At 38.3% G+C, this 16109-nt stretch overlaps 1 protein-coding gene across 4 annotated transcripts in view; it reads right to left on the reverse strand.

The window, feature by feature from the left end:
• LOC139949549 (protein kinase C delta type-like) overlaps nucleotides 1–16109 on the reverse strand; it is a 107418-nt gene that overhangs the window by 62423 nt on the left and 28886 nt on the right. For 3 of the 4 annotated variants that reach the window (XM_071947932.1, XM_071947950.1, XM_071947940.1), the window contains exon 2: nucleotides 1689–1887. In XM_071947932.1, the coding sequence (XP_071804033.1) occupies nucleotides 1689–1800 (112 nt within the window). In that variant the 5' untranslated portion in view covers nucleotides 1801–1887. Of the gene's footprint in view, nucleotides 1–1688; nucleotides 1888–8394; nucleotides 8449–16109 lie in introns of those variants that run through there. The other variant, XM_071947958.1, reaches the window with a different exon arrangement.

Here is a 16109-nt window from a genome sequence, read left to right on the forward strand (position 1 = left end):
TTATTATATTCCAGAGTGTAATTTCTATCCACAATGGCGTACTTTACTTTCCCTTAATGAAGGAATTTCATCAGTGCGTCGCAGAAAAGAATAGATCCTCATATTATCACAATCTAAGCAAAGTCCACAACCTTTCCCCGAACAATAAGACTCAAGCTTAGTGACTCAATGCGGTGGCATTCAGTAAGTCACGATGCGGTGGCATTCAGTAAGTCACATCTAAAGTCGTTAGGAATCAACTTGATCCATCAGATGGAGAAAATTATCTCCTCTAATGCCTCTGTCCGATCAAAAAAAGGCAAATTGCATTTTTCTTTAGGACATTATGCATGTACACTGCTGTGTATTCTATCTTATCTTTCGTAGATCTTGAATATCCTCTGTAGATGATGAAGTCATCACTTAATCCTCGGACATCTTTCTAGAAGGCAAAATGTACGAGCAAAATGCTTCACCTGCAAGTGTGCAGCCTTGTGTCCTCAAAAGAATTTTTTTAAATCTTTTATCGTGTTTGACCTTGCACTACAAATTATAAGATTGTTAACTCTATGATGGATGTATGAATGCCACTTTTCCTGTGTACACAACTTTAACCTTTCTGGTCAATTAAAATAATTCCATAACTCCATTAATTCCTTGTGCAGATTAACCAATACAGGTGTCTCAGACGTCTGCAAAGGGTACCAGCATGTAAATGTGCATAAATTTTAAGCCTTTGAGAAAGACTCTCCTAGGGTCGCAACGTCAGGCCATTAACTATTTTTGCAAAACATAGGTCCTTTTGGTTTGTAAGCAGTTATGCAACAGCTAATTTTATTTTCTCATTTAGTGTATAAATCATTACAGCTCCTCAAAATGTGTTCACGCTTGGTTTCCATACCTGTATACTACAAAAGACCTTGTGATCATGGCATCATTTGGGTAAAGGCGCCCTCGGCTAGAGGTCAATATAACGTTGCCGATTGGCTGATACTATGCGCCGCGTACAATGTGCGTTTAGGCAGGATGACATCCATGCACTAGGCCTTTACAACAGACCATACCCAGGCATTCCTCGTTTAGTAGCTCACGGTTACTCCGCTAGTGCAGCCCAGACTTATATATATGCATCGACATGGCTGACTTTCCGATAAGATAGCAATTGCAATAGGCTTGGCCGATGAACAACAGAGTTGAAACTTCTCTAAAACCTTGAAAAAATTAAATATTTTAAACAGGAATGAAGTGCGTGTCTGTAGAAAACCTTTGAGGCCTGTTAAAGTGTTTTTTGCTAGACATTCAAAAATCCCCGGGGCAGATTATCCATTCTGATGGTTGAGACGAGAAAATAATGGATAATTACATTTTGCAGAGAATTCAGATGAGACAGTTTCTTCAACAAAAGAGATGTCAATCATTCTCCCTGCATAGCATCTTGAGATGATAGTTTCAAGAAAAAGGAAGATCCACATTTTCATGAATTTTATTTTGTTGACTGTATGCTTAATTGTTCAAAAACATTTAGTTTTTTTTTTTTTTTTTTTTTTTTTTACTGCTTCGTTTAACCTATAAAGCAATTAGGAAATAGCTCACAAATTTTGTTACGGTTAAAGGGGTTAATTGGTCGAACGCCCCCAACGCTATTAAATTACCCAGAAATTTGTTCACAATCAATATATATAATAAACTGTCAATGTGGTTATACTTACGTGCATTGGTAACCTTCTCCTTAATATGGACAACACAATCACATTCCCCAGTATCCTTGTCTGGCAAGTCTATGTCCTCCACTCCGTGGAGACGGACCCTCAAAAACACCATGATGGCTTTTTGGGGGCTGATTCCGGTGTCAGAAGTGGGATCAGATACAGCACTCTTCTTGTACAGGTGCTAATTCAATAGCGAATTCTGCAAAGAGAAAATTTTAGGATAGTTTTTTTTAGAACAACCATACAAATGATTTGAAAAGAACCTTATGGACCATATCCAATGGACCTTATGTATTGACATCATCCAGCCACCATCTTAGAGGTAAAACGATGACAAAACAATTAAATTGAATAGATTTGTAAGTGCGGCGCACACGTTTGGCCACCCTACTGATATGACATCATGACATCATGTGCATCGGGTCTATACAATGAGAAATGACAGTTAGAATAGCATGCTACTAGTTGAAAGATGTAAATATACTCTTTAGTGTATACACAACATGAAACTAAAAAGAAATGTTACAGAGCGCTCATATTCCACTTTCTCTATGACAACAACAAAACAGAAACTCTAAAAATAATACCAACCATGTACATTGCACATACTGCAGTAGGTCTATTGTCCAATTCATGTACAGACAGTACAAAATCAACTTTACATTTTGTGTGTCTGCTTGGGAAGAAACACGTTTTAGTAAGCCGGAAGTTAAAGCCTAATGAAACTCGAATAGCTGTTAAGCAAAACATTCCGCAATTTAAAGCCTAATGAAACTCCAATGGCTGTTAAGTAAAACCTTCCAGAAGTTAAAGCCTAATGAAATTCGAATAGCTGTTAAGTAAAACCTTCCGGAAGTTAAAGCCTAATGAAACTCGAATGGCTGTTGAGTAAAACATTACTTGTGAATGCAGTCCCTTATCTTAATGTAGTTTGTATTATGTACATAATGCACTGACAGGAAGCAGAGTTTGTGACATTCAAAATAAATTGCAAGATCAAGTGCAATGAGTTGTCAGTCAGGAAGGCTTGTTAAACAATTGTTCAAGTCTCTGTACAGTACATGTAGTATTTCTGTACATTATGTAAACCAATGGTTTGAAAGAGCAAGAGTCTTAGAAATTGAGAGCCTTAAGTGAGCCCCGGTGAGTACTTAATAGTAAAAGTCACATGTGATTCATTTCAATGTTTTCTCCAAAGTACAATACCCGGGGAGTCAAAGTCCTTGATATCCTAGAATGGACCCTTCCACATATCGAACAGGGGGGGGGGGGGGGGGAGTCAGATCCAACAGTTGTGTTGTGCAATTTGAGGGGCTGACAAATAATTTCACTCATACTTTTCTACTCAGATCTAACCCTCCCGGTAAAGTGGAGCTATCTGTTCTTTGTAGCAGGCTTCCGGATCTTGTGGACAGCCTGTGCTAGTTTCTGGGGTTTCCAACAACCCCTGTCAGTTAAACTTTTGGGTTTACTGGGGAGCCTGCAGTAACTGGGGAAACTTTCTGCATTCATGGGTTTGCATTTAGAAATACTGATTTCAAGTAAATTTGAAGAAAAAATATTTTTAGGACGGCACATTCTGCACTGCCGATTATATGATAATATAAAAAATGTACTGTTACAAAGCTTCTGTGAGAGTAATGAAATATGGAGTTTCCAAATATGGAGTTACCTCTGACAAGCCTTCAACATGGTATTTTCATCCCACACAGGAAAATGACAAGTCATGTAGCTGTATCAAAGGCCTTCGTAACAAGGAAATGCTGTGACCGTTCAGTAGATAAACAAGTTTTGTAATAATGTATTTTATGTACATTACAGTTCATGGAGCTGTATTATCACCAAATTTCAAGCCATCTTCCTGTCGAGCATTTTACCAGCACTTGGCTGATTACAAAAAAAGTCACTCTGCTTGCACCTGCATATGAACAGGTACAGACATGCAACTGAATTGTATTGTATTGTAACTTCACAAAAAGAAAATTCACAAAAAGGAAATTACAAAATTTCTATGATTTTGTATGGTATTTTTCCGTTTTGAATGGTAACTGAGAACAAAAACAGAGTAGAGGAAATCAGATGATCCAAGGAAAAGTTGCATGCCTGGCAGTACTTCTTCTCTTCCTTTGAAAAAGAAACTAAACCTTTTCTAAATTGGTGTATTGTGTAATTTTGTTTTGTTCTGAAAGATGTTAAGGGCAAGGTCGTTTTTCCAATACACCTTTTGACGCAGTTCACCAGGGCCTAGTTTCATATAAATGCTTATTAAAAAGCAGAATAAAATGCTAAACAAATCCTTGCTCAGCAATAATGGGCAGAATACCAGTTATACATTGTACATGTGACCCAGGAACTTTATTTGGGCTTGTAACCTTTTTCTAGTTAGCTTGACTTATTTTGTGCTTTTAAAAAGGGTCTAGGTACTTTTTGTAGGACAAAAAACACAATGTCCACAGATTTACACTAAACTAACACAGTTTGAAGATAATGATAGTAGAAAGCTTCACTGAAAATATTACTTGCTGAGGTGCTGCAGTTTTTGAGAAATGAGTAAAATAATGTCATGAAAATAACTTTTGTCTCAGTGATCATGACACGTATTTTCATGACATTGTTTTACTCATTTCTCAAAAACTACAGCACCTCAGCAACTTATATTTTAAGGTATCCTTTTGACTATCATTATCTTCAAACGGTGTAAGTCTAATGTAAATCTGTGGACATTGTGTTTTGTGTTACAAAAAGTACCCAAATAAGCAGCTCTATAAAACGGTGCCCAGGTGTCGTCATAGATAAATCTTAGATGTGCACAATATCTTTACACAACGTAACTCTTTATGGAGACTATGTGTTACATGTAGACATAAGCTGCCTGTGAAATCAGTGCTAAAGGCCAATTAAAAGGTTCCATCAGGATGTTTTCAGAGACATTTCTGTCTTAAATGACAACTGACAGACTATCCTGGAGATTCCCAGGACATTTGGCTGACATTTTCATCATGAATCGCTAACCCTGGCAATCGCACGAAAATAGCCATTTCCAAGGAAAAACCTGTCCCAGCTTGGAAGTAGAATTGATTGATAAAATCCTTTGGTTTGCATACAGAGTGTTCATTTTTCACCCAGGAAAATTTCATCAAGTGTAAACATGGGGTGGAAGGGGGGTTTAAATTCCCTGGTTTCCTGGGAAATTTGCCTGTACAGTGAAAAAATGGGTGATAATCTGAACCACCATCAAAATTTCCATATTGTTGCGGTACCCACTGCTAAAATACATGTATAGGATTTGAACTGCCTCTAGCTACCAGGCAATATCAGTGGTCTAGTTGGTGAGACACTGCTCTAGAACTGCAAAGGTCAGGGGTTCAAATCCCACCCAAGTAATATGCCTGTGGTTTTTTTTCACAGAGCACGGGAAAGTACTGAGTAAACAGTGCTAACCCACATCGGTGTATATGAGTAACCCAAAATTAATAATCTAAATCACATTCCACAACAAACGCTGACATCATTGGCCAATTTAATAGCACTGCATATAATGGTAAGCAACTTTTCATGCTAATGGGAGACTTTGGAACGCTAGGTGGCAGCAGACTTACCAGGTAAACTTCCATTGTTTACGTAGTAATGTGCACATTACCGAGAACAATGGATTTTACATGGTAAGTCTGCTGCCACCAAGCGTCCCAAAAGTCCCCAAATTACATGTACATAAGAAAGAATTAACTTAAGCGAAAGCAAATTTCACAGGTTAGCAACAAAATTGCACTTTGCATTCTTACGATTCATATTCATACAGTAAGGACCTGAGGGATGCCTTTTCGTGGGTATTCAGTTATAGCAGCGCTACGAAATGGACATTCATTCAGCAAGCACAAAATCAGCCGCTAAATATTAGTTGCTGAGGTGCTGTAGTTTTTGAGAAATGAGTAAAACAATGTCATGAAAATACGTTTTTACATGCTAAAATAATTTCTGTGTCATGATCACTGAGACAAAAATTATTTTCATGACATTGTTTTACTCATTTCTCAAAAACTACAGCACCTCAGCAAGTAATATTTTCAGGGAAGCTTTCTACTATCATTATCTTCAAACTGTGTTAGTTTAGTGTAAATCTGTGGACATTGTGTTTTTTGTCCTACAAAAAGACCCTTTTTAAAAGCACAAAATAAGTCAAGCTAACCAGAACAAGGTTACAAGCCCATAAAATATTAGTTGCTAAAGTAGCCCTATGAAATTGGGCACAGGGTTGACACATTGAACTCCCATGAAATGCCAATGTTTACATTGAAAGGTCTTCCAACATGTCAATTATGCAAACAAAGTTTGAATACACCCATATTATTGGCAAACATCACTCAGTGGAACTTGTCAACAATGCTAAGTACTGTAATCTCAACCATCAATGTTGCTGTTGTCAATCAAATTGACTTATTAAGTTAGAAATTAAAAGGTGTGTGTGGAATCAGCTTTTGTTCTACACAGAACTGAAAATAATCCAGACTTATGACAGGCAATAAGTCAGGGTGTTTACATGATTGACATCAACTTATTGATTGCAAAAAATGCTTAACATTCCATCACGTCTGTTATAAAAAAATACATATGAAAAATTTATAAACAATTACCAGACAGTGATTTAGAATTTTTTTAAGTAAATAAAAAGAAAAAACCCCATGGAGTTCAGCAATTTTTTGTTTCAATCTGGGAAAAATCCTGAGAGCCAAGAACATGAACAGTACAGTAGTTCTCCTCCCCCCCCACCTCAATAAAACCCCACCATTCCTGGTGTCCCTCCCCTGCCACAACATATTATACTTGCATGTTGCATTGAGTCCACAGTCTACATAACAGCCCATTATAAACGTAAATTGTCACCTGTTACATGTGCATACTTATTTATACATAACCTCAAATACTATAAGGTTTTAACTTCACAGATGGGTATTTACATTCTTTCCACGGTCATCAAATCTTATGAGCCACTCAGGATATCTTGAACAGGTGAAAAAAAAGTTCAGAATATATTAAAATAAACTGCATATTTGCATTTATTGTCTCAGATATTGAGGACAATTCACTTTGAAATGAGACAGAGTAGGGCCATGTCTGAAACAGGGACTTCAGCTACAGCTACGGCTAGATCAGCGCGTCTGCCAGAGTTGAAGACTTAAGGCAGACACACGCAATCTAGCTGTAGCTGTAGCCAAAGTCATAACTTTGGACACGGCATAAGTCTCATTTGGTTCAACCACCTGAGCCCAATTTCATAGAGCTGCTAAGCACAAAAATTTGCTTAGCATGACATTTCTTCCTTGATAAAAACAGGATTACCAGCCAAATTTCAACGTGATTTTCAGGATGAGCAAACAACAGCTGAATACCAGTAACAAGGAATATGCAACAAATTGACATTTGGTATGGTAATCCTGTTTTTACAAAGGTAGAAATTCCATGCTTAGCAAATTTGTGTGCTTAGCAGCTCTATGAAATTGGGCCCTGTTTTTCCTGTATAGAAACCATACACTGTGCACCATACAAGTAGAGGTATTATACAAAGTGACACACATGACCTTAACTTCACCTTCCCAATTACATTGCATTTGCACTTCATAATTTATTCAAAGTATCATTGATTGACAAATTTTCTTCCTTGTTTACTTTTCGCGTATAACTGCACATCTTCCCTACATAATCAGTACAACAAACAATGAGCCTTGAGTTGAGATGATGGACACTGTAGAATTACACTGCTAGGTTATGCTGCACGCCATTACAGACAAATATACCAGAACCTAAATAGTGTCACAGTATTGAGTCCACCCATGGAGGTCCGCCATACCTCAAAATTACTTTTACTAAAACTTCCCAACTGGAGCCGACTCAAGCTGGGCTGATGTACCAACGGACACAGGACATACTCAGGGCTGGTGTGGTACAGGATGTGAGTAGGCGTTAAGGTATCTTTCCTCCCCTTCCACCTCCAGGACCCTGGTTCAAATTCTGCGGGGGACTACGACTGGGTTTTTAGTCCCTACCTACATGACTCTTGCTACAGGGCTGTGGGGAGGCGTAGTATCTTTCCTCCCCTTCCACCTCCAGGACCCTGGTTCAAATTCCGCAGGGCACTATGTGGATTGGGTTTTTACTCCCTACCTGACTACATGGGTTCTCCCAAAAATAATTTTTTGGGGTTTCCTCCCACATCTAAAACTAATAGCGGGGCTGATGTACAAACGGACACAGGACATACTCAGGGCTGATGTGCTACAGGGCTGTGGGAGGCGTAGTATCTTTCCTCCCCTTCCACCTCCAGGACCCTGGTTCAAATTCTGCGGGGCACTACGACTGGGTTTTTAGTCCCTACCTACATGACTCTTGCTACAGGGCTGTGGGGAGGCGTAGTATCTTTCCTCCCCTTCCACCTCCAGGACCCTGGTTCAAATTCCGCATGGCACTATGTGGATTGGGTTTTTACTCCCTACCTGACTGCATGGGTTCTCCCAAGAATAATTTTTGGGGGTTTCCTCACACATCTAAAACTAATAGCGTCCTTCCTCGTCTTCTCTCCATTGGGTTATTAGCTAGTACTAGTAGAGTGATCCCTTGGCTTAACAATCAGAAAGGAATCAAATCAAATCAAATCAAATCAAATGAAAGTGACCCATCAAAGGTGGGAATATCCCGACAGGCAAGTTCTCACCTGTGGATGCGATATTGAACGACAAACCATGGACCATTTTGCCAATCTGCCCTCAACTTGAGCAACCGTGCACTGCTGACAGCCTCAAAACTTTTGATGATCACGCTAAGCACCACGCTCGGTTTTGACTGAACTAATGACCTATGTTGATTTAGCCTGTAAGGGACATGATGCAAAAAGGTACAACAAAGGGTCCTCTAGTTGAACTACACTTCATGAGTACAGTACACACTACACATACACCCACTACATGTTCCGACATAATTTCACTTCCTGGTAACACTATAATGCTGTTGGGTAACAATGTCAATGCAGCACTTAACAGGATGTCAACATTGGACTTTCAACCTTAGTGTAGAGTACAATGTGAAAACCCGTTTTAAATAATCCTCAAACAGAAAAGAAGAAGAAAATAATGTGGACAACGTATATGCCTGTAAATTATGCACCCACGACCAAAGCTAACTGATACTTTACAATTTAAAGACAGTGGACACTATTGGTAATTGTCAAAGACCAGTCTTCTCACTTCGTGTATCTCAACATATGCATAAAATAACAAATCTGTGAAAATTTGAGCTCAATTGGTCGTCGAAGGTGGGATATAATAATGAAAGAAAAAAAACACCCTTGTCACACGAAGTTGTGTGCTTTCATATGCTTGATTTCGAGACCTAAACTTGAGGTCTCAAAATCAAATTTGTGGAAAATGATTTCTTCTCAAAAACTAGTTTACTTCAGAGGGAGCCGTTTCCAAAATGTTTTTTACTATCAACCTCTCCCCATTACTTGTTTCCAAGTAAGTTTTTATGCAAATAATTATTTTGAGTAATTACCAATAGTGTCCACTGCCTTTAACATATTGTTTAGAAAACATTTTTGATATTCCATATAAGACAATTGATAAGATATTAAATAATTCAGCCAATGTTTTAAAAGTAAAAAAAAAATATTTTATCGGAAATCGTTGTGCACCTGGAACCCCCTAACAAATAATTAACCCGAAACAAAAAACAACAAAAATAAAACAACGTTTACTCTTTTCTGATTTTGTAACTCTCAGTCTGATTGACTATGTATTCTTATGTTTTTTAAAGCCTAATATAAATAAATAAATTTTTATTATTTAAGCTCTGAAATCCTAAATTAAATTTATGTAATTTTGATGTAATGATCTTCCTGATATAATTTGATTGCTCAAAGGATAAATGTCCTTGATGAGTAAGCAACAGCTTCAACTCCAAATCTGGAAGTACATCGATCATTATTGGCGACAACAAAACTCATTAGTTGTGCAACTAATCTCTATTGCATTCTCATAATTCATTGAGACTAAGTTTAATTGTACAAATATTTATATTCATGGAAAGTGGTCTCTTCTTGGTCTGATGGAGATGAAGAAACTGAAGGGTGTTACATTTTAAAGATTTACAGACTCTCTAGATTTAAAGACTCCATCACCACAAATGGAAATCTGAAAGTTCGGTGATTCCAATCTGAAAGGGTACATGTACATGTATGTCTAAAGTGTAAAGCCAGGTTCATTATGAATTTTGACATCACAAATTCGCAACGAAGAATTTGCATCAGTTGAAATGTGCTTAACTCCTGCAGCAAAACAGCCCTACTGTGACGTCAAAATTCGCTTTGCTTTCGCATTCGCAGGAAGTATGAACCGGCCATTCCACCACCATGCAACGGATATTCAAATTCGTCGGAAGATTGATGAAAAATCCCTGTAATCATGGCAAACCCTGACAAATTTCAAACCATGCAAGTTAAATGGGAAATACAAAGCAAATCTCAAAAACCTTCTTTCTGAAAACTACAAAATTACATGCTTTTTAAAGATACAGATTTGGGGAGGTCTGATCAAGCTGTCCCAATAGGCCTACACCTTAACATTTGTTTGATCCTTTATTCAATATGCTTCGTTCCTTTCATTCAATTGATGGACCTTGTCCTTCTTTGAGCAAATATAGCATGTCTCAGACCATTCTGTAGATTCTATATAAATATCTGAAACCCATGACGACCTTCCCCTTTTCATAAACCTTGCTGTCATCCTCCATGCATGTCAAGCAGGGGTGTAATTAAGTCCAAATAAAATACCAGCAAGGACTATCAATAAAAATGACAGAATCGGCACTGACAGTCTCATCATCTTGATCCTGTCTTGATGCCTAAGTAAAGACAGATGTCTGAGCGAGAGGAGTTAGGGATGCGCAGAGGGATGGGATGCGCAGGGGGGATGTAGTGGCTTGCTGGAAAGGCTTGAACACACTGACTAAACACCGTGTCGCAGGTATCTGCTGGATGTCAGACACCATAGGTGAAGTCCTTTCATGACGAGGGTTTTTGTTTCCTAAGGAAGGTCAAAGGAGTTGTTGGACTTGAAAGAAACAGTCTTTATCACAGACATTGAACAGTTACAATTTCCTCTATGGTTACATTTGATGTACAAGTACTGCCAGCAGGGCTCCAATTTGAGGGGAATCAACCACAAGAGTGCTGGGCTCGTAGCTCAAATTCTCTTTCCTAGACAAGACTTTATTCTACGAGACAAGTATCAAGTTTCTCACTTGTCCTATAAGTGTACTTCATCACTCACAAGAATTCACAGATTTTGTTCACACTTATAGGCAACTATTTTTTTCACACAAATATTACACAATGAATTCATTTGAAAAACACAAGACCACCGGGCTTGTCCAAACATGAGAATACTGGCCCGAGGCTAAAATCATGGACCTCTGGCCTAGCCTGTGACACAGTGTTAGTTTTGAAAGTGCAAATAATTCAATTGTTTACCCTCAATAATTCTACACGATATGGTTGATGAACAGTGCATCATCTAAATGTAGCTTAGCAGACTAAGCTTACACCAAAAAATGAAGAAGGAAAAAACTATTATCATCTTATTTATGAATGAATCACAGAGCATTTTTATAACGACCAAAATCCATCCCAGCTGTTTGCCATCACCTCCCCAGACTATACTTTGCATGTGTTAGCATAAAAACAGAGTAAATACAGCATTAATATAAAAAAAATGGCCTCTTTCTTTGTGGTGGAACGCGATTTTGTAATAATGCATTTTTTCATAAAAGGCACCATTGTATGATCTACACGTATCTGTGAAATAAATGTCTTGTTGTGTGCAAGTGGTGAAGCGAGCTGTCGCATCTTAGTGACAGGTGTATATATAAAACAGTATTCTGGATCGTGTTACATGATTGAACGCTTATTGTCCACTTTCAGCGCGCCTCTGAAATCCTTTTATTAGAATGCGTTTCCTGACCTACTAGTACCTGCGACTCAAACACCTCACTTTGACATTAAAGGGGCAATAGGTACTGAAAACTGTGTGTGCAACATGCCCCCTGACCATTGCCTTGGTGCCCTTGGATTGCTGTAGAAATGTGCGCAATTTCTCATAGAGTGTCCTTTACCAAGAAGGAAAGTCCTAAGAATCCTTGCCCTTTCAAAAATGAAGCGTGCAAGGCATACATGATTTTGCCAAATTGATCAAATTTTCATCTCAGTGCTATAATCTAGTTATTCGTAATTTCATACTCATAATAATCAAAGGTTGCTAAGTGAAAATTTGTATTTAGTTTGAAACAAGTAATCGAAAACCACAAGTAAGTGTTTCTCTTAATAGAATCTGACTGTTTCTTGTTGCCAACAATTACTTTGGAGACCATTCTCTAACCATCAACTCCGTTAACCAGGAGCTCAAAAAAAAACAAGCAAAAGAAATGTAATGAAACTCAAACAAACTGCACTAAAGACCATAGTCCTGGGCCTCCCTTGCCACTTGTCCATTGCCCTGGTGCACATTAAAATGTTCCAACAAGAAATCTGCCGTTCCCTGACTAATTTGCTCTTTTTCTGAAGAAACTTTGCCTCGGCCTTACAAGAACAAAGTAACAATCCAAGTTTTGGTTCAAACCCATCAGTCATGGTGCTTGTTCATTGATGATAACTTAAACCATAGTTTCTTCTCCTCACCTAGATGCATAAATGAACTTCACATATCGATGTGAATGACTGTCCATGTACCCATGGGTATAATAAGGCTTACACCCGTCCTGCTCTTTCATGCTGTACTTTTATAGAAAGTGCTTATTATGCCATGCATGGCTAATGGCAATGCAATAAGAACAAGATTTTGCATAATGATTGACCTAACAGTATTCCTTAATTGGATAACCTTTCTTTATGGTAAATTGGTCCCTCAGGGCTAATTTGTTGAGGCTTATGGTTGATCCCCAGGGTCTTGAGATAGTTACTGGAGTGGTTGCATTTGTCTGGTGAGCAGGAGAAATAAAGAGCATATTGGGCAGCCTATTCCACAATAAGAAGATATGGTTTTAAAAAAGCCATTAATAATTTATTGTGTTGAACTATTATGGTCTGTGTTCTTGTTCATGATCATTAGGAAGCCCCGGTTCATGTACTTCCTGTGAATGCAAATTCGATACAAATTTTGTCGTCACAAATTCGTAAAGAATTCTTTGCATCAGCTGAAATGTTCTCAACTTGTGTGAAACATTCACTGTGACAACAGCCCTGTGGCGTCAAAACTTCTATTATGAACCTGGCTTTATGCTTCTATTGCTTGGCCTCAACCCCTTCAGTCATTTCACGATTGTTTTTGACTAGGCCTATATGTTTGTATGTTTGTTTGTTAGACAGGTCTAGCTTATAGGCAAAGATGACTTCGCTTGAGATGTTCTACTTCGGAAACCCACCCATAGCAGACAATTACCAGGACACCCCAAAGGAGACATATATTGACAAATTGATGGATGGAATTAGATCTACCAAATGCAATAAACAACAGAGGAAGATAGAAGAAATGTGCCAAAGAAAGCCGAGCAAAGCCTACCATCAAGTTGTGCTTTGGGGGATTTTACCTCTTTTTTGCTCTTTCCTGAGAATATTTTGTTTTGCTTTTTCTTTCATCTTTTTTAATTTTGTTATTACTGTACACCGTACATTTATTGATAAGGCCAATAGATGCATTATAGAAGAAGATGCAGGCCTGATATTTCATGGAGGCATGGAAGGCCACTGCCTCCATGCCCTCTGGTCATTGCCTTGGTGCCCTTGAAATGCTCCACAACAAATTTACAATTTCCTCATAGGTTCCCCCTTGACAAGGGGAAAATAACTTGGTGCCTTTGCCCTTTCAAACACGAAGCATAGAGGCTTGTAGATGGTTTTGTTTTTATTGAATTGAATAATTCAGGGTGGTACAACCATGCACAGGAGAAGGTCTCAGGGACAGCTCAGGTCAAGATCCTCTTGGAATCACAACATCTAGACTGATCTTGTTATAGAATACAGTCGTCTGGATGTTTATTCTCAATAATAGATGATGTAGTAGGCAGCTTCAAAAGAGGAAAGGATCAAGAAGAACCTGAGCCCAACTTCAGAGAGCTGCTTAAAAGAACACAAATAAGCTAGCACAACATCATTTTGCTTACCAGAGTATGGTTACCAGCCAAACTACCATGTCACAGGTACACCTTGTGACTGATATCCTGCTTACTTTTGCAAAAAAGAAGATTGTTTAAGAAGATAGTCGTCTGGATGTATATTCTCAATAATAGATGTAGTAGGCAGCTTCAAAAGAGGAGGAAAAGATCAAGAAGAAACTGAGCCCAACTTCAAAGCTTAGCACAACAATATTTTGCTTACCAGAATAAGGTTACCAGCCAAACTACCATGTCACATGCACAATTTGTGACTGGTATCCTGCTCATTTCTGCGTAGCAGAAAATTATTAAGCAATATTTTCTGCTAGTAAAGCAGCGCTATGAAATTTGGCCCAGGACTTGGCCACATTAGTAAGTTGAGTAAAGTAAAGGTTGGAAAAACTTGGCACCATTCCAGAGCCACTGGAAAAACATTTGCAGAAAGCTGTGCTCTTAGGAACAGAGAACCCCAGTGAAAGACCCTTAAGATCTACGGCGACAAGGATAGCCAACTCAAGGAGTTATCGTCGCAAAGGAATATAAGATGTTTCTTTTGCATGCTGGGAAGACAAGAAATAATACTTTCAATAACATAAAATGAAAAACACTTAGTGGACAGTTTCCGTTTGCATTGTCTATTCCGAAATTTAGTCTTAGCCCAAGACGTCAGCGATCAATAGTGGATTGTGCACCACAAAAATTACACATTTAAGATAGGCCGCAAATAAAATATCTACTTTTAGATCTGTAAGATTCTTAAGAAGGCAACATAATCTAGTCCAGCTTGCCAGAAAGCAATTGACCTATCCATTAGGCTCCACCCACGGCGCACGTGTGAGCAAGAACACGTGAGCTCTCCAATGCCATTCTGCACAATTCTGTCGCGCGCACCAAGCATACGCACACGCATGCCAGACTTTATTTTGTCTGAATTTTGGTGGCGCAATTGGTTGTGATTAGTCAATACGCAATGGGGCGGAGCTTAGTGGATTGGATTGTTCTGTTAAAAACACAACCTGACTTATCATCTAAGGCACATAGCTAATAAGAGTCCAAAGGTTCAGGGTATCAAGCTGCCATCTGTGCAGCATGCGATTATTATCGATTCTGGGTTTTCCCGCCAAAATGCCAAGGGAGTTACGCTTTAAAATATTCCTTTCTCCACACTCAACAACTTGATCATTAAATGCTCATAAGAAAGTAACAAAGTTTGTTAAATTAAGAGTAGGGACTTCCTCAATTAAACCACATATGTAACTAAAAATTACACTAACAAAAACAATTTTACACTAACAAAAACAATTACCTTGCAATTTGTCTGCCAAGAAAAACTTCACAAGAAACTCGCCATGAAAAATCAGCGATAATGGTAATTGTCAAAGACTAGGCTTCACAGTTGGTGTTTCTCAACATATGCATAAAATAACAAACCTGTGAAAATTTGGGCTCAATCGGTCATCGAACTTGCGAGATAATAATGAAAGAAAAAAACACCCTTGTCACACGAAGTTCTGTGCGTTTAGATGGTTGATTTCGAGACCTCAAGTTCTAAACTTGAGGTCTTGAAATCAAATTCGTGGAAAATTACTTCTTTCTCGAAAACTATGGCACTTCAGAGGGAGCCGTATCACACAATGTTTTATACCATCAACCTCTCCCCATTACTCTTTACCAAGTAAGGTTTTATGCTAATAATTATTTTGAGTAATTACCAATAGTGTCCACTCCCTTTAAACAATATTTTCTAGCTCAGCAAACCTGTGAACTTAGTGCCATTATGAAATTATGTCTTAAATTTAAGTTACTAAAAAGTACCTGAACAATTTAAGATGCTTTTGTGAAAAGAACGCCATTATCAATCTTATATACATATTTTTCATGTACATGTACTTTTAATAATCCATGAATGACGTTCTGATATTTACCTGACAGTTTGTCTGAGTAAAATCTCTCATCAAATTGGAGACAAGTAAAAGATATCACAAACTACTTGAAACACACACGCCCTTTCGACGGGCCACAAGACTCGTGCACACCGATGACAAGAAGACTCGGTGCAAACCAAGTAGCACCTTATGGATGATCAATAAATGAACTTAATCAGCATGAATACTGGCGTGATAAACCAACTTGAATTTTACACCTCGACGACTAAAAGGCTTTTTACAAATGAAGCGTGAAGCGCAGACAAAAAAAGGGCCAGGGTAGAGAGAGCGATGGTGGCCAAAG

Source organism: Asterias amurensis, chromosome 2 (assembly GCF_032118995.1).
Source record: "Asterias amurensis chromosome 2, ASM3211899v1".
Lineage (NCBI taxonomy): Eukaryota > Metazoa > Echinodermata > Asteroidea > Forcipulatida > Asteriidae > Asterias > Asterias amurensis.